We start from the raw sequence: 22,678 nt of genomic DNA on the forward strand, positions 1-22,678 counted from the left end.
AAAAATGAAAAAAAAAAAAAAGATTGTTGGTATTTCTAAATGTTTTTGGGGAATATTGAAACAAGACTTCATTTTCAGTTTGGACTTGTCCTGTGATATTGTGCTGTCCAAAAGTAGTTCTGTATCTACAAACAAAATGTTTGCTACTGCAGATCACAGAGTCAGAAATTAAGATAATGGTTGGGAAGACAATACAATGTACAATACAGTTAATGAAAGAGCTTGATCTGTACAGAAAATTATTTTGAGCAGATACACACATATATAGAAAGCAAGATTAATTTAGAGACCTTTGTCATTAAAGCAGATTTTTGTATGGTTTTGTGTGGGATTTAAGGGGGATTAAATGTTTGACATCACTTTGCCTGCACAGGCTATGTTGAAGAGGTTACTGAGCGGGTGATGGAGAATTCAAATATGCGCCTATGCTGAAAGAGTGGAAGCAATGGATCAGCCTGCAGCCTGGCCAAACAAATTGCTGTATCTACTACCTTTCTAAAAGCAAGGTGCTTCTGGTTTGAAAGCAGATGCCGCAGGGATGTAGAGCTGAAGGAATTTGTGAAAATATGAGGGGAGCTCCTCGAGGACATCAGAACTGGGATGCCCCTATCTTCTGTTTTCAGTGATGCCTTGCTTCACATGCATCCTTTGTATGCTATGCTGTTTCTAAACAGTAAAAACACTAAAAATAAAAAGTCAGCAAGGTGGATTGGCTGATCAGGTGCATTTCTCTTCTGGAAGAGATGGTCCTGGTCATGAAACTTCTGTTCCTCACCTGCCTGTGGCCAACAGCAGTGCTACACAGTTCTCAAAGTCAGCATCACCATCTTCATCATCGGCAACAATTCTCATTCTTAAGAAAGCATAACAGGTAAGCAACATACTATCTCCATCTATGTTCATCTGATAAACTTTATGCTGTCAGCAAGCTTTCAATGCACCCTTTTTGTTCACTGTCCTGTTTTGCCAGTTTCTGGATTTATAGTATGCATAGTATTGATAGGGTGTTCCCAAAACAGAAATGATGAACTTATTTTTCATAACCAGACATTTCATATTGTGATTTCATGAATGCTTCATATATATGCAGGTATGTACACACTCACACCCACACACAGCTCTTTTAACTTGTGTGATACCAGGCTACTTTTGTGATACCAGACTACTATCATGATGTACCAAGTATTCTTGCCCTCTCACTCCCATTGCAAGAAGCAGAAATGCCTTCCAAAGTTCTGTTCCAGTGTTATAAAATGACTTCCATTACCTAAACAGCAGAATAGCTACGCTATTAAGATACAGAAGACACTTTTATGACACTAAATGAGGTGAATTCTACCTTATTTGTAGTGGTGACAGTGTGTTGCCTTTCTGGAATATACTTATGCTTTTAGACATTGAAGATTGTCTCTATTCTTAATCTTTCAAATCAAGTAGCTGGTTTAAAATGAATAATGATACGAAGGTTTTTACATGTAAGTTTCTGTGCAAAGTGTTAGTGCTTTTTGCCACAAATGCAATTTCACATTTGCCATGTGAAGTCTGTGAATGTGTTTCTAGATTAACCTAATAGTATGTGAACAGACCAATGACTGCCAGTGATAATCCAAGCAAAATCTCTGCTGGGAGGTAGGAGAAATCATAATAAGTAGCGCCATTAAAGGAAGGAGAAGGGATACAACTGATATATTTTTCTATGTACTTGACCCCCTATTAAAATGGACAGGGGAGCTCATAGTTTATTCATACAATATCACATATCGAGGAAGAGTAACATAAGTGGACTCCCCTGATGTGTTTAAGTTGTTTTTTCTAATTACATGCTTTGCAGCAGGTATACAGCTGTTTACCTTCTGTATCACTTCTTATGTGATAATCCAGCAGTGACATATCTCTGAATCCCTACATGTCTTGATAAAATTACATTTAAGCAATGCAAGGCAACGGAACATCTATCAGTGACACAATGGAGGTGCCTGGAGATGCTATATCGCTCAGTACTTCTAGATTTCAGTTCAAGGTCACAGGTTCAAGTTTGGTCTAAGCCAAAAGCTCATGAAAAGAATGGCTGTTCAGCAGACTCTTTCAAACTCACTGACAGTTTTAGAGTGAGTTCTGGTGCATGATTATTTGTAAGAACAAAACAAAATAAAGAGAACTAGACCTAATATCAACATAAGGTCTAATCTGGTGCTTTGCTAGTCTCAGGAAGCAGTTAAGAATCAAATGGAAACAGAATAAAATATCTTATTGCTGTAGTGGTAAGGATGATCTATTTTAAGATCAGCTGGTACTCTTTCATCAGTGATAAAAGGGAAGCATATGCAACTGTTGTTTGCATTTATCCTGTTGTGCAGTAGCTGAGAGGAGTTGCTCCATCACTGACATAAAAATCACAAAGCAGGAGAGAAGCCTGGTGGTAGGAGACAGCATATGTTGTGGCATCCTGCTGGACATCCTTTGCTGACCTCCTGCCACAGGACAGCAGTAGCAATAGTAGCACAGTGTCCTCTCCATCTTTGCAGATCTTTACTAATCCATGCAAACGATCCATACGGTGATCTTGTGAGACAAGCAGAAGTGTGTTAACAGAAAGGAAGAATAGGAACAAGGAGGAATGCCAGGACTGCATTCTCAGCTAATGCTAACCGGTATAGCAGTTTTCTTTACACAAGACAATGCTTTGGCCTTCCGTGTCTTCATTTGCTAGGTCCTAGTGATTTGGAACTGGGATGAAGGCTGTAGAATTGAAGCCACAGAAGATCCCAAAGCTTAACAGCTGCAAATCAGCTTTTCTGTGGGAAGGATCGAAATACGTTTAATTTCTCTTTGTTTGATTCTCTGGTTTTGTTCTAAAGGCAGCATTATCCTCCAGTACACTGCAACAGGGTCTGACTTTCCACCAGCCTCCAGCCTCTTTTTCTTTCTGGGGAAAAACCTTTCAGCCAGCACTAGGGTTATTAGGGACACAGCTGACAGATGGCCTTGGTTAAATGGGTGGCCTTTTAAAAAGAATCCCATGTGAAAATGTTACTTAACCTACAAGTTCCACTGTTTTAATAGAGTAACCCAATTCTCCCTCCAAAGCTATTTGTCTGCATTCTCTTGTAAAGAAGATTTTAAAGCATTAACCAAAAGTACATGAGAAAGAGATTAGTCTCATGGTCCATTTCCTACAGCAAAGAACAAAACATTTGACTGTCAAAATATTAGGCTTTTTGACAGTGCATGTTGCTGATGTTACTGAATGCTTAGAAATGCATTTTTTATGTGTGTGAGAGAGAGAAGTATACAATTTTGATCATTACATTTGTTTAGGTTTCAAGATCTAATAAAAGTGTTAAGAAGTTTAAGAGATCACACTGCTTTATAACTCCACAGACTCTCCTGGGAATCAGATTGCTGTAACTTCTACCTTTTGGATACCTTTGATTTGGTAATAGCTAGAGTACCTGGGGACATAGCACTGACAATAAGTTTATGGCCATTAAATCTAGGGTGTTCTTTTCATAAAAGGGTCCTTCATAGTATTCTTTCCATAGACTTGCCTAGTTTCATTTTGAATATGATGAGAATTTTTTTCCCCACTACACCCATATTGCAGCAATAAAGGAAGTATGGTATCTTAGATACTAAATTAGTGTAACTGAAATCCAAAACTTCTCCTAACTATCCTTCCTAAGACATGAGTGTCAGATTTTTCAAAATCTGTCATGACGAGGATAGTGCTGGAAATGTGTTTGTATCTTCATGAATACCCAGGGGTGCTTCAGCCTTCCTCCAGTCTCCTACCAAGAATTTTTACCATATCATTAGTTATGCAGGGCATTAAAACAGCGGAACAGCCACAATCTTACCAAAGGTCCATGTAATATAGTGACGTGTTTCCAACAAGGGCTGTAAGAACAAGTTTGGAAGAATAAGGACAGGGCAAAAAAATACAATATCGCCCTCTAATACTCCCACCCTTATCCAGTCACCAGATTTCCTTCAGACAATTCCTGTGTTGGATGTAATTTCTGCAGATTTAGTGACCTTCAGTGGATTTCTTTTCCATTAACTTGTCCAATTCCTCCTTGAACCAGCATACACTTTTGATAACCTTTTAAGTTAAAGACAACCAGATGGGATACTAACCACATCAATCCCATGAATGCCACCGATTTTGGAACTGCACTGATGGCATTATGTGGTTAAATGCTTTAACCAAAAATGATCCAAGTACCCTTGAGCAGACCTTTGACCTTTCATTTGCTATTAGGTATTCAAGATTAGGCAGGAGAGCTAAATTTGTCTTTAAAAGCTTGCCACATATTTGTCCATTGCTAAAGAATTTTGAATTAGTTGTTTTGGTTTTGTAGGCAATGACTAACTGCTCTTTGAGAGCTCTGTCAGATACAAAGGAATCAAGCCATGAGTCCATATAACAGTATTGGGTAATAAAGTGTCCAAAGAGTATATCTCACTTTTTTTCATCCAAAAAACTAGTGCTTCCATTGACTTCCTATGTAAGTACCAGCAGGGGTGTTTTCCCTGTGTTATCTGAAACACTTCAAGTGCTTTTTATGACCTCTGTTGGAATTTAATTATAGATTACCATTTCATTTGCATAATGTAAAATGTCGCCTGGAATACAGCTTTGGAAAGCAGAGCTATTATAACTGGAAGCAGTAGTTTCTTGAGCCTTACTGAGACCAACAGACTCATATTTATCAATGCCCAGATCTATGCCAAAACCAAGCTATCTGTCAGAGTTCCCTTTATTACTACTACCCCAGGTAGGTAAAGAGAGATTTCCTTTCCTTAGGTGCATGTATCTGCTGATACATGCATCTGCTGATGATTTCACAAAAATTTCTTCACTGAAAGGGTTATCAAGCATTGGAACAGGGTGCCCATGGAAGTGGTTGAGTCACCACCCCTGGAGGGGTTTAAAAGACACGTAGATGTTGTGCTTAGGGACATGGTTTAGTGGTGGACTTGGCAGTGTTAGGTTAATGGTTGGATTCGATGATCTTAAAGGTCTTTTCCAACCTAAACAGTTCTATGATTCTGTGATTCTATGTGGGCTTTTCCTCTCAAACACCACAGCCTGACGTCTGCCATACAATGAATGTGCAGAATCAATGACTTACTGACTTATGACCACTCATGGTGCGCTGGCCAAAGCTGCGTGATAAAGAGACCAAGGTGCCAGGCCACCAAAATATAATCTGTGTCTTTGCTGTGCTTCTGTGAGAATGAAAAGTATGTCTTGACTGACCTCGGGAAGCTTTTCAAAGACCTAGGCTAGTTTGATCTGTCTCTTCTGCTTTTTAATGGAATTGGTGCCATGGGAAGGAGCACTCAAGAAAACATCTGCTGATGATTTCACAATGCTGTAGTGCTGATCAATAGTTAGATATGGGTCTAGGATTTCTTGGAAGTAAACAAATACATACATGCAACTCCCTTTGAATCATCAGTTAAATAACTGCAATGGTGCAGTGAGGACAATTCAATACTGTAACTCTTAGCCAAGGAGCAACACCTGGAGTCCAGATGCTGATATTAAGGGAATATCTGCTGGAGAACACTTCTTAGCCTTGGGTGGGGGAAGCAGTTAAGATGGAGAAAAAATGTGAAGCAGAAGTGTATTATTTTTAAAGTATTTTAGAAATTTTTATGGAGTTGTTCTAAGTTTTGGTACCTTTACACATACAATGTTACTACTGTCCATAAAATTAATTCCAAGTACCACGAACATGTATCTCTGCATGTAAGCCATTTTCCTTTACAATAAAAAAAAAAAATAATTCTGCCAATGAAGATATTGAAGAAAAGATGTAGCATGTTTGTAATTAAAGTGCTATTCTGACCCCTGCAATAATTGCCTAGCTTGAACAACCACTTTTGAGAGCAGCTAGAAATAATTAGAGATACTGCACCATTTGTATATAAAAACATCAGCTTGAAGAGGCTGTTCAAGTAAGTGGGCCCAAAAGATGCTTTTCATATGGGCAGCATTTCTGTTTATTTTGTCCTCGTCCAGGAAAACAGAAGGAATATCAAAATCCCATAACATCTCTTTTCAGTAGCTCATTAAGAAAAAAATTCCTGCCCTGGTAGCTTATATTTTGCCTCTTGTGACTAGGGAAAGTCTTCCTCAATCACAGACTTGCCTCTAGAAAGAAGTTGAAATAGATGTATCATAGTTTTAGCCTGCTTTTTCCAGCGAAATCATTGGAGCATCAAACAGGTATTTTCCTTGGCACAGCCAATGACAAATAACCTAATGCTTCCAAACTGTATTAGCTGTTCCATGGCATTCTGAACATAATTCATCATTTTCTCTTATACTGGTTCCCAAGCAGCAGATATTCCTTGTATACCTATTGCAGAGCACTGCAGGTGTTCAGTTCTACTGCCCATTTTACACTAATACAGGCTTATTCTGTGGTGATATTAATTCTCTGAAGCCTGGGATTTAAATTTAGCATCCATGTAATTTTCACACTTTGAAAACTAAAGTCTGTGTTTGAAATGCCTGATGGGCATTCTGATTGCCATGATAATTTAGTTTAAACAACAATACCAGAGACATTCAAGAATATTAAGATAAATTAATTGTTCAAGCCCAATGGTTCTGAATAGCCCAGCAGCCACCTCAGCATTCCTGTAACATCACATTTTTAAAAGTAATTTCTTGGGCTTCATTATTAAGATAAAAGAGGGGAAGGAGGGTGTGTGGGGGAAGTAAATACAGGTGCATACATTATCCTAAGGTATTCCATACCTCATCTTAAGCAGCGTTTGACTACAGAGCAAATCTTCAGAACAAAATTTCTATCATTCAGTCTAAAGTAATAATTAGAGTTGCTGACAACAAAGTCCCAGAGAATCACAGAAGGCATGAAAGAAATTATGTCTAGGGAGAGTCCCTTGCCTATGGCAAAGCAGCTGTATTTAAGTCATTCCTACAGATATATGTCTAACCTATTCTTATGTAGCCTGAGTGAAAGGAGTCTCAAAAGCTGCCCAAGCAATAAGTTCCCATGTTTCACTGTTCTCACCATAAGAAAGGTTTTCCCAATGCGTTCCACAAATTTCCCTTGTTGCTACTGTTCATCCTTTTGGGGAGCGGACATGGAGCAAAAGGCGCTGTAGAAGCTCATGATGTGTTCTGAAGACTGTGATGTGTTCCCTCAGTCTTCTTCCTCTAAATTAAACTACACAGGTTCTTACAATCTTCCCATGCCTTTCCTGAAATGGAGGCCCAAAGCTAGGCATAATTCTGCAGCTAGGGTATGGCTAGTTCTGGTACTTCTTGGGGCCAGCCACTTAAAGCAGGACATCCAACAAGGACTGGAAACCTAAGGAGGCACCATGGCATTTCCTTTATAAGAGAATCAAATAATATAACATTCTTTCTAAAGCCTGTGTCCCGCAGCTGCCAGATGTGACTGTAGATCTTGTCTCTGTTTTAGCCCAATACCTTTGTGATGTGGGCATGTACCAGACCCTGCTGGTCTGTGTCGTGGTTTCTGTTTATAGGAAAGATGGAAAAGGAGTCTGCATTGTGATGGGCATCTTCTGTTCATTTTAAATGCAGGCCCAGCACATGAGATTTCCATCTGGAGATCTCGAGTCTATTATTAGGCATGTGAATTTCCCAGTGGAGTTTGGGATGTTATGCATTACGTTCTGTGAAGGAAAGAAAGTTAGCAACAGACATCACAAAGAAGTACAGAATTCATGGCATCCTGATTAGAGCACAGGTTCAGCTGTGTTGCCTTGGTGCTACGCAGAGGACCACTTATGTGTGGCATGGGAAAAAATGCAAAGATGGGACTCTTGATGCAAAGAAATGGTGCTTCTCTGAACAGGAAATAAGGGGGTGAACTAATGAGTAACTTGGCCAAATCTGAGTGATGTTTAAGAGGATCTCAAAAAACAAGTCCCTGGATCCAGGACCACCATCAGTTTCTCAGTCTTTCTGAAAAATTATTGAGTCATTTGAGCTCCTAGGAAAAAAAAAAAAGATTTATAGTAAAAAGTATATTTGTCCCTGTAAAATGGATAACGTATGAAGTGGTTTAAAATGGTGGATACATGGTGTTATTTCCAAGTCTGAGTTGCAAGTGGTTATGTGAATAATAACACTTTTTCAAACGGCTATAATCTCTTACATAATGATAGATACAATCTCTGAGGGGAAGAGAAGAGCTAGATGTTCTTCCTGGGACTTTTTATGTATAATTGGTGTTCTTCATGGACCTGGGTACCTCATACCTGATTTCCCTACGTTTTCCAATATATCTTTCTCCAACTTTATTAGCACAATTGTTTCCCTTATCATACGAGATTCAACTGTCCAGTATTCTTGGGTGCCTGCTTCATTTAACTAGCACTTGGAATGTCAGGCAGAAAAAAATATGAAGTTTCTTACTTCTTTTTTTTTTTTTTAATGTAGCAAACGAGAGATTAAAATGAGGAAGCTTGACAGTACAAAAGTACGGCCACTTAAATCTGAGCAGCTTCTTCGCATAGAGGACCACGACTTTGCACTGAGACCTGGATTTGGAGGTAAGCAGCACATGTCTGTGCTGTGCTGGTTAATAGTTTATCCTCTGTCTGGAAGTTTAGTTAAACTCAGTGTCACTTAAAATTGAATGACAGACTTAATTGCAGCTCACCTCTTTTGTTGTACTCCAGGAAATAAAGAAAGAAGAAATCTAGAAATGCTTGGAGGCAAGGGACTTTTTTGTGTTTAGTGTATCAATAGAAGAAACTGTTCAAATTGTCTCCTTTTCCAAAATAATTACAAAAAAATATTATTAGAATAAGATTCTTTGAGAACAGTGATTAAGGTATCCCTGTAAACTGCATAGTCTAGTAGCAATTAGCAAATTACTTAGTCATCAAATTTGCTTGGAGAGATTGAAATGAACCATCAATTCCTAAATCTGTTGGCTCTGTACAAAATTAAAAAACCACCCAGAGGCCTTCAGTTTCTGTTGTTTCTGTGTTGTTGGGCACTATGATGATTATTTCTTCATTTAACTAAATTGCATGTGGATAAAGGGAGTATTCAATGTTCACAGTTTGTATTCAATTTTGACTCTCCTTCATGAAAGGTAAAATGGGAAAGCTGCCCCACTAATAAGCTTTGTCTGAGCCTTTGCGTCACCAGTTTCGTGTTCATGATTCATGAAAATAGACTGAACTGCTCTGGATTATGAAGCCAAAATAAAATATATGAGGACCAATAATCAGCTATGTAAACAAACATAAATCTTGGAGGATAGCTGAAGTCTGTGGAGCTATTCTTGTTGACATCAGGTGCTGGGACCTGGGGCATGGCAAGCATGCTAGAAGGGAGACCTGGGATAAGGAGAGCCTCTCTGGATGCACTAGGAGAAAGTGAAAGGGCTTCTTGTTACCCTAGACAAGGTAATCTGGTCAGAGAGCAAAACTCTTGCCTGATTTTGAACAATAGTTGAGATACGTCTGTTTTTTGAAAACGAAAGTAAGGACTACCTCTTGCCTCTAGTCAAATACCTGTTAGTCTGGACATCTTCTTGTTACTACCTGCTTTGCCACACGAGGAATTTAAATTTTTGAGAGTGTCATCTCAGAAAGGAAGTAGCATTTCCATGAAAGCAAACAACAGTTTGGGATGTACTTTATTGCTGGATCATCCCAGAAAGCAACACTTATGATGTATATAAAAGCAGCTTTCAGAATATACCCTGTGATATGGCAGTTGTAATTTTCCACAGGCAGTGAGGATTTTTTTACACCCAGCAAATCTGTACCAGGCTTTTTCCCCTTGTCCTTTTATTTTCAGATGACTAGTCATAGAGCCCATTCAATTCCTATTGAAGCCAGCTGTAGTTTTTCCACTGACTTCATTGCGCAGGCCTCTCAATAATCACATTGCCATGGGTATGATTTCAGCTGTACTCCTGTCTTTCAGAAATAGCTTTCAGCAGAAGAGTGCATCAGCTTTGCTTCTCTTCTATCACTCACATGCCATAGTGGCATGGAAGGCACCTTTTTCAGTCACATCCAATAGTTCACACACTTCCAAATTTTCAGAACTCTCTTAATATGTGGAACACTTATGTATGAATCTCTCTAACACTAAAACATAAATCCATTAGCGTTTTCACAGCAGGCAGTGAAAAATATCTCAGCAAAATGAATGTCAATCCCAAACTTATACTCCATTATTCCTGTCTTATTGATTTCAGTGATGTTACAGTAGTAAAGAATCATTTGTTTTTCACAAGAGGCACATTAATAGGGCAGCAGCAGAGAGTTAGTACACAACTGTGACTGCATCAGAGGAAAAAACTCACCAACTCACCAAAATTATTGCATGACAGGAGAGACAGAGTATGGCTTTCTCTGAAGAACACTGATGATTAAGCGTGCAGCAGAAGGAAACTTAACTAGAGAAGGTGAAATTAGAGATACCGTTGCTACAGTCATTGCCATGGCAGTCATAACATAGCCCTGAACTGCATAAAGACTTACAACACTGTGGCTTTATGTATTTAAAGCAGGTGAAATTTTGGGTTTGTTTTTATCAAATCTAATGAAGCATCTCAGTACTGTGATTCATGAAGGTCTTGTATCTGTCACATGCCACAGTGCATGATTTATTCAGCTCAGCGCAATGCATCAATTCACAATACTGATGGGAGAAAAAAAGAACCAGGTCAAAACAGCCGGGTGAAAAACTAGTATTCTAAAATTATTCTTTACCTTTAGAAGAGGAACAATTTTTTGCCCTCTCCTATACCCCATTGCTATTTTCTGGGTATGTCAGGGAGTTGGAATGACAGATTTTGTTGATCTGGCTCCACTATGCCCCTTACCCTGAGAAGGTCAATCATCCTTTGCAACAGTTTGGGAGAAAAAGCAGCTGGAAAATTCATGCTGTTTTGAACCTGCTGGAGATTCCTCAGTTCAGGGAACTCTTAAATCTAAATCTGGCTTGTTTGATTTCCTTTAGCCCCACACATGCAAACTAAATGAGGCAGGCTACAGGACCCAGAGTTTTTAGTATTTATAATTAAGTAACAAAGGAAAAACAAAGAGAGTACATGCTGAATTTGAATTGTAAACTGAGCAAACATGCACACGGAAAAAACTGTGAGAAATGAATGTAGAACTGTGGGATACTGATGCTACCAGCTGCAGCATTACTGGAAATAATTGTGACTTTGCTGACATGACTGGTTGCTTTCTCATGAAAGTATATCATTGCTCTTTGGAGGTAAGAGATCCTTTTTTTGACCAAATGGACACAAGTCTGCTGTGATTTATGTGAATATATTTTGGCATTCTTCTGTTGATTGCGATGCCATTCCAGCTGTACAATCAGAATTTGACTCTCTGACTGTTGATTTTAAAATTTAGTCCTGGTATTGTCCATTTATTAACAGATTAGAGATCAAAGTCTAAGAAGCATACTGTGTCAAGATGAAGCAAAAGCAGCAAGCTGCTAGCAAGCTGTTTCTACATTTTTGCTATAGAAATGCTAGTTTGTCTGCAGCTCATTATAGTGAGGTTGAGTGAAACAAACCAACAGTTCAGTACACCCAAATGTTCTTAAAAAAACTAAACTTATATTGTTACATTGCACTTATTCCCTAAAGCAGGCTCTTGGGTTTGTGGGTGGCAGGGGGTTGGGGTTTTTTCCCTTTCCTGAATTGTTTTTGTTTGTTGCTGTTGCCTTCTCTGTAATGTCATGGTCCTCTTTTGTTTGGAAGTCTCCAATAGATGGACCCCCCGCTGATGCAAACAGATGTGGACCAGCACAGCGATTTGAGTAATTCCACTAGGCATTGGACTAGGAGCATGGACGTTTCCTTTGCTCAAACAGCTTCACCAGCTGCCTCAGTTAACATTGTAGGAATTATGTTTAGTCCTTGCTGCTTCCAGAAGCACTGATAAAGGCCAGCATATGGGTATATGAGGGGTCCTGCAATGGTATAATAATGCTTGCCAGTTCTGGTAAGGTTGTCTGTCTGCATAGGTCCTACCAAAGGAAATAAAAGACTGCCAGTAGAGTCAGAGTCAGATCTTTTAATGACTTATATGTACTACTGTGGCCTAAAGTATTGATTTTTCAGTAGCCTGCTAAACTGATAATCTGTGAGAAGATAGCTTAAGTTAGGACTGCTGCCTTAGGAGTCAAACCTTTGTACTTTGAGAGAGGTGTTAGAGTGAATCCTTAGAAATACTTTAAAGTTACTTTCTTTTCTACTATACATCTATTTATCTATATCCTACTATTTTCTGAACTATCCTATTTCAAAATAATGGCAGAAGTCATTGGTGTGACCTCTTGGTTTCCTGAATTCTGTCTCTACTTACTAAAAATTAACATTGCCATTAAAAAAAAAAATTAGACTAGCATACAGAGGAGCTCATTCTTTTTTTTCTCTATGCCTTGCTTTTCTTGACAGTAAACCCCTTCCACACACTCTCTGAACTCTTTTGCAATCTAAAGATTATGGAACTACACGATCATTGTCACTGTGTACACGCAAGTTCTCACTGTGTCTATATATATTGAAGTACGACAACTTTATTTTCCTTTTACATTGTGTCTTAAGGACCTGTCTATTCTAGCAGTGTGTCAGTTAAAGTTTTAAAATCAGTTATCTCTGCTTTGTCAACCACTATGGAGGATAATAACATTAGCAAGTACTAGAAATGATGGAAGAGAATTTAGTAGTGTTTAGCTGGTCAAGAGGCAACAGTCTTTCTAGACAGTTTGCATCACAATCTGCAATTAAGCATAATCGTTATTCCAAATTTTCAGAGGATCAAAGATCCCATTATGTCACTCCCCCTTATGCTTCCTCCCTCCTCAAGCTAAATTAGTAACATTTAAATTCATCTGAAGGTAAAAGGGGGGAAAAACGAAAGAAAATATGGCCTAGTGAATGTTCAAAAAATGCTGCAATTCTGATAGCTCTTTGGCACCAAGTTGTTTTCTGCACTACAACCCCTCCTGAAAGGTTAGAAATATCTTCTCACTGTGGTGGAGAAGACTTACTCTGATGAAAGGGGAATGGCTTTTTCTCATGTGTTACTGGAAGGAGCAGCTAGGGTCCAGAACACGAGGGAAATATTTTGTTAATTTGCAAGACCTCTAATAGTCTGATTCTCCTGGATTTTTTTCTCTTACATTGCTAATTCTTCCATTCCAAGAGATGGCTACTGCTAACACCAGTTCACCTTCTTTTCTCATATAAATAAGAAAGAAATAAAACAGTAACAATAATAAAATACCACTGCCAGTAATTCTCCTGTTTCACTCATTGCCAGAGGAAAGTAAATACATCCACATAGCTTCACTTCCCTGGGGCTTGTTTACATTTCTATCTGATTTTCTTCCTCTACAGGCGCAAAAGCCTTTTTTTTAGAAGAAAGTACTCCTATAGACCTTAATCCTTCCCTGGTTTCGGTCTCCTGGGAGCTTTCTGTAAAGCTAGCTTTTTTCCAGCATACCCTGTTACAAAGCCAACTGGGATACAGTGGCTGGTTTTTCTAAATTCAACACTTATCTTACGGAATTTCAGGTGCAATCCGCTGCATGTTGAAAGGTCTGACTATTACAGAAATACTGTAGAATTCACTAAACCAGTCATTATTATTGTAGAAATTGATCCTAAAATGCTAAAAGGACATCCTTTTTACATAATATCCCTTCTAAAAGGGTATTACAGAATTTGCCTGTCGTACTATCTATTAAAAAAATTCCATGCTCATCAAGGAATTCTTTTGCTATGCTTAAACCTTTAAAACAAAAGACTGGAAATGGCTTGTGTGAAGATAAACCCATCTGAAAACAATTCTGTTTTTTCTGCTGAGGAGTAATTATCTTGAAAATCTGTGGAGCCTCCATTGTGAAAATCACTAATCCCTCTAAAATAATGAATTGTAACAACGCTCCAGAAGCAACTGAAGCTGCTCAATTTAATAACAAAATCCTCTCTGCCATCCCCAGTTTTGTCATACTGGGAAATAAAAAACGCAGCTTTGCTATGGTTACTTTTTTCCAAAGTGAATTTGATGTTGTTGCCTGATGGTCAGCCAGAGATTGAAATTCTCGATATACTAGGGACAAAACTGTGGCGCAGACTTAGGGGTAGACAAATCACCTCACTATTCTGGCTGGTTTAGGATCTTTTCCAATGCTTATTGAAATGCTATTTTTTAAAAGCATCCAATCCTGGTAAAACAAATCCAAGTGATAAAGAAATTACAGTTCTCGGCAACCTGTACCCCATGGTCAATTCTTACTGTTTCTAGTAGAGTTGGTTTTTAATCACAGAAAGAAATGTTCACAGAAATCTACAAAGCTCAGAAGGCCTAGACCAGACTAAGGCCAATATGTGTCTTACGGGGGTGGTGGTGTTAGTGACAAGAATATAAAAATGCTTCAGATTAGAAAAGTGAACAGCACACTGAAGTGACCGGGGTTGCATGTATATGCACTGTTTAGTGTCTTTATCATCTACTTGCATTTGTTGCCAAAGTAGAGTCGGAATAGGAAGAAAATATTCACAGCTGCTATCAATAATAGTTCTGGGCTGGGGTCAAGGGATGGAGTTTAATAATACTGAACAGTATTAGAACAATATTAGAACTATCCACTGTATTTCTCCTCGCCATAGCTTTTGATCTCTTTTATGCTATTCAATGTCCCCACTGACTTTCATAACAGTTCCCAACTTAGTGCAAGATGTCCTTTCAAAGAACCAAGTGCCTCTGTGTGTATTTATGTATAACTGGCACTTCAGTTTGTGTGTATGGAACTGACATAATCATAATCATAAGCTGCCACTAATTTCTAGTTCTGTGATCAGTTCCTTTCTATCTACCCAGATGAGGTGAATTAACGAAATTGTGCCCACACTGGAATAGTGCTTGTTGGGGTAGGAAATTGTCTGTAATTTTTGGAAATCCTGAGAAAGTATTGGGAGGGCCATCATCACACTTTGAGCAGCTGTCACTAAGAAAAACCTTTTCCTCACTACACATGATATATATGTACTTAGAAAGCCAGTCAGTTCTGTGATATGATTTGTGGGTAGCTCCTTGCCTATTTGAAGAATGTTGATGGTTGACATTTAACTTTATTTGCTTTAGACTTGTCCTTGACTCAGAAGCTGGTAACGCTGTTGGTTTATGCAGGGAGCTGCTCCCCCTCCTCCCTTTCCACCCCCATAATTCTACATAATCAGGACTAAACCCACTGTTTTTAACATGCTAGTCATGCAAATCATCCCCCAAAGCTTTAGTAATGCCAGTTAAGATCAAATGTATGTTCAGATACGAGCACTTCCAGTATATCCTACCATATACCTCTGCCGTAGTCCTAGGGTAACAGTTTGGACCCACCTACAATATAGAGAAGTTGAAGCTTTGTGGTGGGCAAGGTTAGATAATACACAGGTCATCTGTCTATTTGCAATTGCTCTAAGCAACCCTGGTAACCAACAGGCATCTCCAAGGCACAAGCCACCTCACTCCAACTAGAAATCTAGAAAGTGCCTGTTACACTGCATGGACTTTAAAGGGAGCCAGAGGCAATGAGGCCAGATTTCCATCTTCACTGCTGTTGGCATAGTCGCCAGCGTTAGTACTGATCATGTTCCTAGGCGGCAGCATTGCCCTTCTGCAGCTAGCCTGCTCCCTGAGCCACCCTGCCTTGAGCACAGCTAGCTCAGGTGTCAACTCTGCCAGGTAGGCTTGTCCTGTTCCATCATGCAAATGAGGAGCTTGATAGACAACGCCTCATCTTTCTGCGGTGTTTGCATTTAAATGATGTGTGAATGCCACTTGTGAATGATGTTCTCATCATGTATAAATCCCACATTGACTTCTACTTAGGCAAAACCTGTCTTTAGTTTACATTATAGTTTAGATTTCAGTGGAATACTGACAGGATGACTCCACTCAGATTACAAGCAGGCATTTTTTTACCAGTACTTGGTACAAGTGAGTATTTAGCATAAAGTAAACTACTTGTGTGGTGTGCTCAAAACAAAGACAAGAAGTGGTCAAAACTGGTTTAGGAGAGGCATAAGAATTTTTCTTGATTTGTGTGAAGAAGCCTGGCTGGATATATACATTGATACTCTTGTATGTCAGCTTCTAGGGCAGATGTCTCCTGCTGCCTCTCTTCTCCAAAAGAAGCAGCATTTTCCCAAGTGCTGTATAGTGTTTTACTAATAAACAAATTGACTGAACTTTGTTGTCTGGAGTCCTGAATTTTGTTTCGAGCTTTGGCCAACAGACTGAGTGATACATTCCTCTCAGAGGGAGACATGATTTCAGAGCCAGACAGCACAGCTTTTGTCAGTGCTGAAACATGTTCGTGTGTGTCCTGTGAACTCTGAACACATTTTACCTTGCTTTCCCATGCACAATGCATCTTCATTGGTTCTGTGCAGGGTAAAACCCTCCATTAAAAAAATACAAGTCAAATCAAGAGATTATACAGCCAGATTTTAAAATACCTCAAAAATAGTTCAAGATCTCTACTGGTAAGAACTGGAAGCAGCTGTGTAATCCTCGAGGGATGCTATTTTAAGGATAATTCCTAAAAGAGACACAGTATTGTGGCTGGTTATCAGGACAGTGATATTTCTGGACTATTTTGGCTTGACACTGATAAAAGGAAAAGACAAGAAAACAGACAAGTTAAAAAATCTATTGCTATCTGCTGCTGTTCAGACTTCCTTGTACTCATGTTTTGTACTGGGTTATTTTAAATTTGTACTTTAAAAATATTTTAACTGACTGTTTTTACTCACATAAAATGTTTTATAACAGATTAAAATATTACATTAAAAAAAAATTACTTCTTGTTAACACAGTCCTCGCTACATTGTTCCTTATACCAAACTAGGACAAGACAAATTCAGGAGCCCAGCGAGGCCCAAGCTGCCCATCCTCTCAGGACAGGGAATTTATTCATCTGAGTCCAGGTCGCTGTCTCCTGCAATGGAGTGAAAAGTCCTTGCTGTCCTCCTCATCCTCAGACAGATGGACCTGACTTAACACTTTTGGCTCACAGCGCTGCTGTTCTTCCTCCTCCTCCTTTTCTGAGATCTTGTACCCTCCAGTACTGCTGAAACTAGTATCTCTTGTGTTGGATTTTGGGTCTGGTTCTTCATAGCTGCCGTAACTAGAAGAAAGAGAGAAAACTCTTACTAGACCATCATGAGCCAGCAGTGTGCCCAGGTTGGCAAGAAGGCCAATGGGTTCCTGGTCTGTATCAGGAATAGTGTGGCCAGCAGGACTAGAGAAGTGATCGTCCCCCTGTACTCGGCACTGGTGAGGCCCCACCTTGAATACTGTGTTCAGTTTTGGGCCACTCACAACAAGACAGACATTGAGATGCCGGAGCGTGTCCAGAGAAGGGCAACAGAGCTGGTGAGGGGTCTGGAGCACAAGACTCATGAGGAGCCGCTGAGGGAACTGGGGGGGTTCATCCTGGAGAAAAGGAGGCTGAGGGGACACCTTATGACTCTCCACAGCTCCCTGAAAGGAGGGTGTAGCGAGGGGGGGTTGGTCTCTTCTCCCAAGGAACAAGCAATAGGACAAAAGGAAACAGCCTCAAGTTGTGCCAGGGGAGGTTTAGCATGGAGATTAGGAAAAATTTCTTCAGTGAAAGGGTTATCAAGCACTGGAACAGGCTGCCCAGGGCAGTGGTGGAGTCGACATCCCTGGAGGTATTTAAAGGATGGGCAGACGTGGAGCTGAGGGACATGGTTTAGTGGTGAGTTTGGCAGTGTTAGGTCGATGTTTGGACTTGATGATCTTAAAAGGTCCCTTCCAACCCAGATGATTCTATGATGCTATGAATCCCATGTACAATAATTACTATTGGTTTTCATGCACAATGCAGAACATTCTTTGGGGGGGTAGGGTGTATACACATGTATGCATATATCTCTCTCCTCTCCTTCCTCTGTAAGGAAGTAATTAGTCAATTGCTTTAGTGGAATGACTTGCTGAAAATTACACAGTTACATAGCCCATACAGAACTAGATCCTTCATTCTAGATGTTGCACATTGAAGAGACTGGAAATAATTTCATATTTTTGCTGGAATTTTTAATTGATTTTTAGTCACTATTGTAAAAATGCAAATACGATTTTATAATTTGTTCATTCAGATCCCATTGTGTTATAAACTCACAGCCTTTTTCAGTGGCATGAAAGAGTGGGGCAGTACATACAATAAAGTCACCCAGTGCAGTTTGGCATGTATTGTACTTGATAATAAATTATGTACTCAGTAATACACAACACTCCATCACAGAACATGATTACTATGTGTACAGCTTTTCCCTTAAGAGGTAGTGAGCCAGCAATCCTTTTTCACAAATGTCTATGCCAAACTTTAAATAGTTAAGTCAGTAAAGATAATTAGGAGGCCTGATAGATATTTTGTTTATAAGGGTGGGAATAAGCACTGGAACTGGTAAGTAAGCTTTGCAATCTTTGATGTATTTGATATATTTACTCAGCTTTTCCCTATGACAGTTCTAAATAGCACTGCAAGCAGTTCATTAGCTTTGGCACCACAAGGAAGCTGTCACTGCTGTCCAAACTGCAATTGGACAGTTGGCAATTGGCAGCAACTAGTCTGGCTGCAAAAAGATCACTGAAGATTTTGTACTTTTTTTACAACTGTTTAGCATTGGGTTTTCCTTTGTTGCCACAGACTTTCTCATTCAGTGTACTGTGGACAGACCATAGTAAATGATGGGCTGGGGTGCTCTCTGTATGTTACTAATACACAGTCTTCCCTTTAAAAATATGGATTTACGCTTCTCATCACTCTTTCATTCTGTTACATTGAAGGGTCGCCAATACCCGTGGGCATTGATGTGCAGGTAGAAAGCATTGACAGCATATCTGAAGTTGACATGGTAAGTTGGTTAGTAGAACTGGAAAAAGAATTTCAGCCAAAATGCAAGGTCTCAGAAACATCCTGCTGGATGATATAGAATAATACAGTTAAAGAAAGCAAACCCTTAAAGAGCACAAGCTTGCCTTGAAGCATGCAAGTCATCCTCATTTAAACTAGTGTTATGTAAGAACACATGTTGAATTTCTCCCTGGGCAAGAGGAACAGATCAGAGTGGATAGTGCTCTGATTTGAAAATGCCAACCATTCAGTAAACCCCGTGGGCTTCCACATGAGCTCTTAGTGCTCTGCACATTAGATGATAAGGCTTCATGTCCTTTGCTTCCTTTGCTTATGCAGATCTGATTATTCCTGTCATTTCTGGCACGGGTGGAGCTGTACTCGTAACAAATGGAAATTGAAAAATCAGTTCCAGGAATGGTCCTAGGAAGGAGACGCCCTCACTGCAATCAAGGACCTGTAGCACTGGAACGCAGGCTGTTCATTCCTCAGCCGAAACTGTCGCTAATAATACCACCCAGACATTAGAGCCAAGTTGCTCCATCCTAGAATAGCAGAGCACATTAACTTTGCAGAGAGATCTCATTTACAATATCTTTTCCCAGTGAATGTAGCTGTAATCGTAGTGTTGCGTTTGCAATGGGATCTGTCAGTCTGAAACCCTGCATTCCTTTGCAAACCTACCCAAATCATAAAATCATATTACAAGAACATAAAATCATCGTCCAGGGGAAGACCTGAGTATCTTCCCAGTTTTCTTACCAGAAGTAATTGTTCTACTGAGATAAATGATGTCTGCATAAAGTTATATAGGTGCAATGCAAAAGTTACATAGGTGAACACAGAGGAGTCAGGCTGTACAGAAGCTCAGACTGGGTTTGCAGCATCCTTGCCATCTCTTTCCACATGTATATTTGCAGTCATGTTATTTCTCTAAATAGGATGATAAAATATTTGCAACAATCTTTCATATTAAAAAGAATTGTTGTGAAATTTAATTGTTTACTTTTATGAAATTCATCATATAGTTTCTTTATGATGCATTTCATTCATAAACATACTCATTTAAAACGCCTGTGCAATATTTGTACAAAATGAGCAGATTAATGGGTTTTACAAATAGACCTAATGCTCACGAAGAACTCAAATGAATCCCTTTGTAAAGAAACCAGAGTCCATTCTGGGAAGAGCTTGCAAAGATTTCCAAAGGAAACCCCTATCCATTTGCCTTTGGTTGGTTTTAAAGTTTCTTTTTCACTTCATTAATGGCCCAATCCAGCAGACCACTGAAATCTATAAAAGTTTTATCTAAGCATAAATGAAGTACGAACCTCAGACTCAGACACCAGTGACAAGGCAAACAGCCAGTATCTCAGAGGTAGTTCCAATCTATATTTAAACTCATTGAGTGGCGTTTGATTCCTCTCATTGAGGATCCTCCAGATGATGTCCAGAGAAGAAATTGATCCTTTACATGACTTGATTACTTTGTATTGTTTTCTATTGTATGTGAATAAAACAAGCATTGTCTTCTTTTGTTTTTAATTAAACAAAGGACTTCACAATGACTTTATATCTCAGACATTACTGGAAGGATGAGAGACTTTCATTTCATAGTAACAAAAATAAAAGTATGACTTTTGATGGAAGACTGATAAAAAAGATCTGGGTACCTGATGTATTTTTTGTACACTCCAAAAGATCTTTCATCCATGATACAACTGTGGAAAACGTCATGCTCCGAGTATACCCTGATGGCAATGTACTCTTCAGTCTACGGTAAGAACACTACTCTTTTATAGGAAAATACAAGACTGCAATTGTGGACCAATAGTATGTACACTGAGAAATTACTGGAAATACTTGGACTTAAGATTCTGATACTGAACTGACATTAATCCCCTGGCATTAGATACTGGAAACTGGTGACCAGTGTACCAGTGAAAAAATAAGTTTAGGATTGATAATATATTTTTCTGTCATTTACATATTGTTTCCTGTCACAGGATAATGGCAGTTGTTTCATCAGTTGTAAATAGTGCTGAAGTTTATCACGTGTTAATTCATTGCCAGTGGTTTTAGGAATATTGCAGTAGTTTTACTGTTGAGTATAGCAAAGCCCAAAATTACTAGCAAAGAACAAACATTTGTGTTTTTTTTTCTCTGAGTCTTTTAAAACTGTCTCAGCTATTTTCACCCTGGGATACCTATAAAAATATACCATGATATTAATCGAGGCTCCAGATAGGCACAGAGAGCAAATTATTTGTGCTGGTACGAGCAGTGTCAGACAGGCGTGTTGCGTGACTACAATGAACTGGAAAGTGAAACAGCAATCCCAGGACTGGAACAGCAAGGTCATTAAATGTGTCTCCCTTCTATCTACATGTTACTGCTTTTCTTTATGAAGCAGATTTGAATGATGTGGCAGAAATAGTTTTAATGGAGGAATTTTCCCCCTAGGGTAAAGGCCCTGAGGCCTGTGCATTGCAGAAATCACAGTTCTCCAGTTTGTTACTAATTAGGCTGTGCACAGAGGTGATATTTCATCTACTCTGGATAGTTTGAAGATTTATGCAAGCACTTGAGGTTTGGCTATGTAATAATTGTTCCAACAAGTAATGGATTTATCTACCCTCTCATGAGGACATGCAGAAACCCTCACAATAACAGCTGTACACCACTTTAAAATAGTGTATGTTCAAGAATCACACTGACCAGTAAGAAACAATGAGGTCAAGTATGATTTTTTTTTGCTATATTCATTTCCATGCTTCATGAGAGAGAAAGAGGGATCAGAGGAACTAGACTACTATACTAAGGCTTACAGCAGCGGCTCTCAATGTGAGGGATATGACATACATTCAGCTGGGGGAAGGAAGAGTGGCGAAAAGATATAAGATGGGCAAACACATTCTGTCAGCTTGCTGGAGGGGTAAAGTGACATCAAGATTAACAGTAAGAAATTGTGCACAAGTAGTGCACAAACCAAAGGGAGCACATGATGGGAAAGACAGAAATGGAGAGAAAGGAAAAAGTGACATGGGAGGGAAGGAAAAGGAGGAAGTAGAGCTGAGGGACAGACACAGCGTGAACTGATTTGCTACCTTTGCTCACTGCTCAGAATCCCCTTCGTGATGGGAGCCCATGCCCTGGGTCCTGCACCGCAGTTGCAAGCCGGTGCTCTACTTTTCTTCCTTGTCCTCATCCTCTCTGCTCCCACACTTTTCTTTCCCTAACTGGGTGACTCCTTGCTCTGACAGGTGAGCTTGCAGCCAGCCTCACCTTCCTGTGCCAGTGAATAGCAAAGCCCCAAAGTCCCTGCAAAACCTGTGGATTTCTTTCTGGACGTAAGCATGAAGGGCAGGTGTCCTGTCCTCTTCCTTTCCTCCTTTATCAGTTCTTATCAAACTGAGAGTCAGGGAAAGGGTTGACTTAAAGGTTGGTGAACCAAGGTTTTAAAATAATTAAGGGAAAACAATGTGTTTCTAGCCTGAGTGATGTTAATGCATATGTTCCTAAAGAATCAGATGCTCATTAAAACATCCTTTTTATATTGCCAGTTTTACATGCAGTGAGTAGATTATATTCCAAATACTTATGTGCAAGAAATCTGCATATTCCACGGTTTTTCTTCAGCACCTAGCATCCAAGACTTTATTGAAGCAAAGCAGAACAAAAATCCAGATTGTTGCTAAAATAGTTGTTCCTCTGAGCCTTTAGTCA

The 22,678-nt window shown here is 39.3% G+C and overlaps 1 protein-coding gene across 1 annotated transcript in view; it reads left to right on the plus strand.

The window, feature by feature from the left end:
* The first annotated feature begins 743 nt into the window (after nucleotides 1-743).
* Nucleotides 744-22,678, plus strand: part of GABRR3 (gamma-aminobutyric acid (GABA) A receptor, rho 3) — a 30,502-nt gene continuing 8,567 nt past the window's right edge. Inside the window, exons 1-4 of the mRNA XM_009890097.1 lie at nucleotides 744-871; nucleotides 8,453-8,565; nucleotides 18,886-18,953; nucleotides 20,508-20,731. Of these exons, the coding sequence (XP_009888399.1) occupies nucleotides 744-871; nucleotides 8,453-8,565; nucleotides 18,886-18,953; nucleotides 20,508-20,731 (533 nt within the window). The remainder of the gene's footprint in view (nucleotides 872-8,452; nucleotides 8,566-18,885; nucleotides 18,954-20,507; nucleotides 20,732-22,678) is intronic.

Source organism: Charadrius vociferus, unplaced genomic scaffold (genome assembly GCF_000708025.1).
Source record: "Charadrius vociferus isolate BGI_N301 unplaced genomic scaffold, ASM70802v2 scaffold287, whole genome shotgun sequence".
Taxonomy (NCBI): Eukaryota; Metazoa; Chordata; class Aves; order Charadriiformes; family Charadriidae; genus Charadrius; species Charadrius vociferus.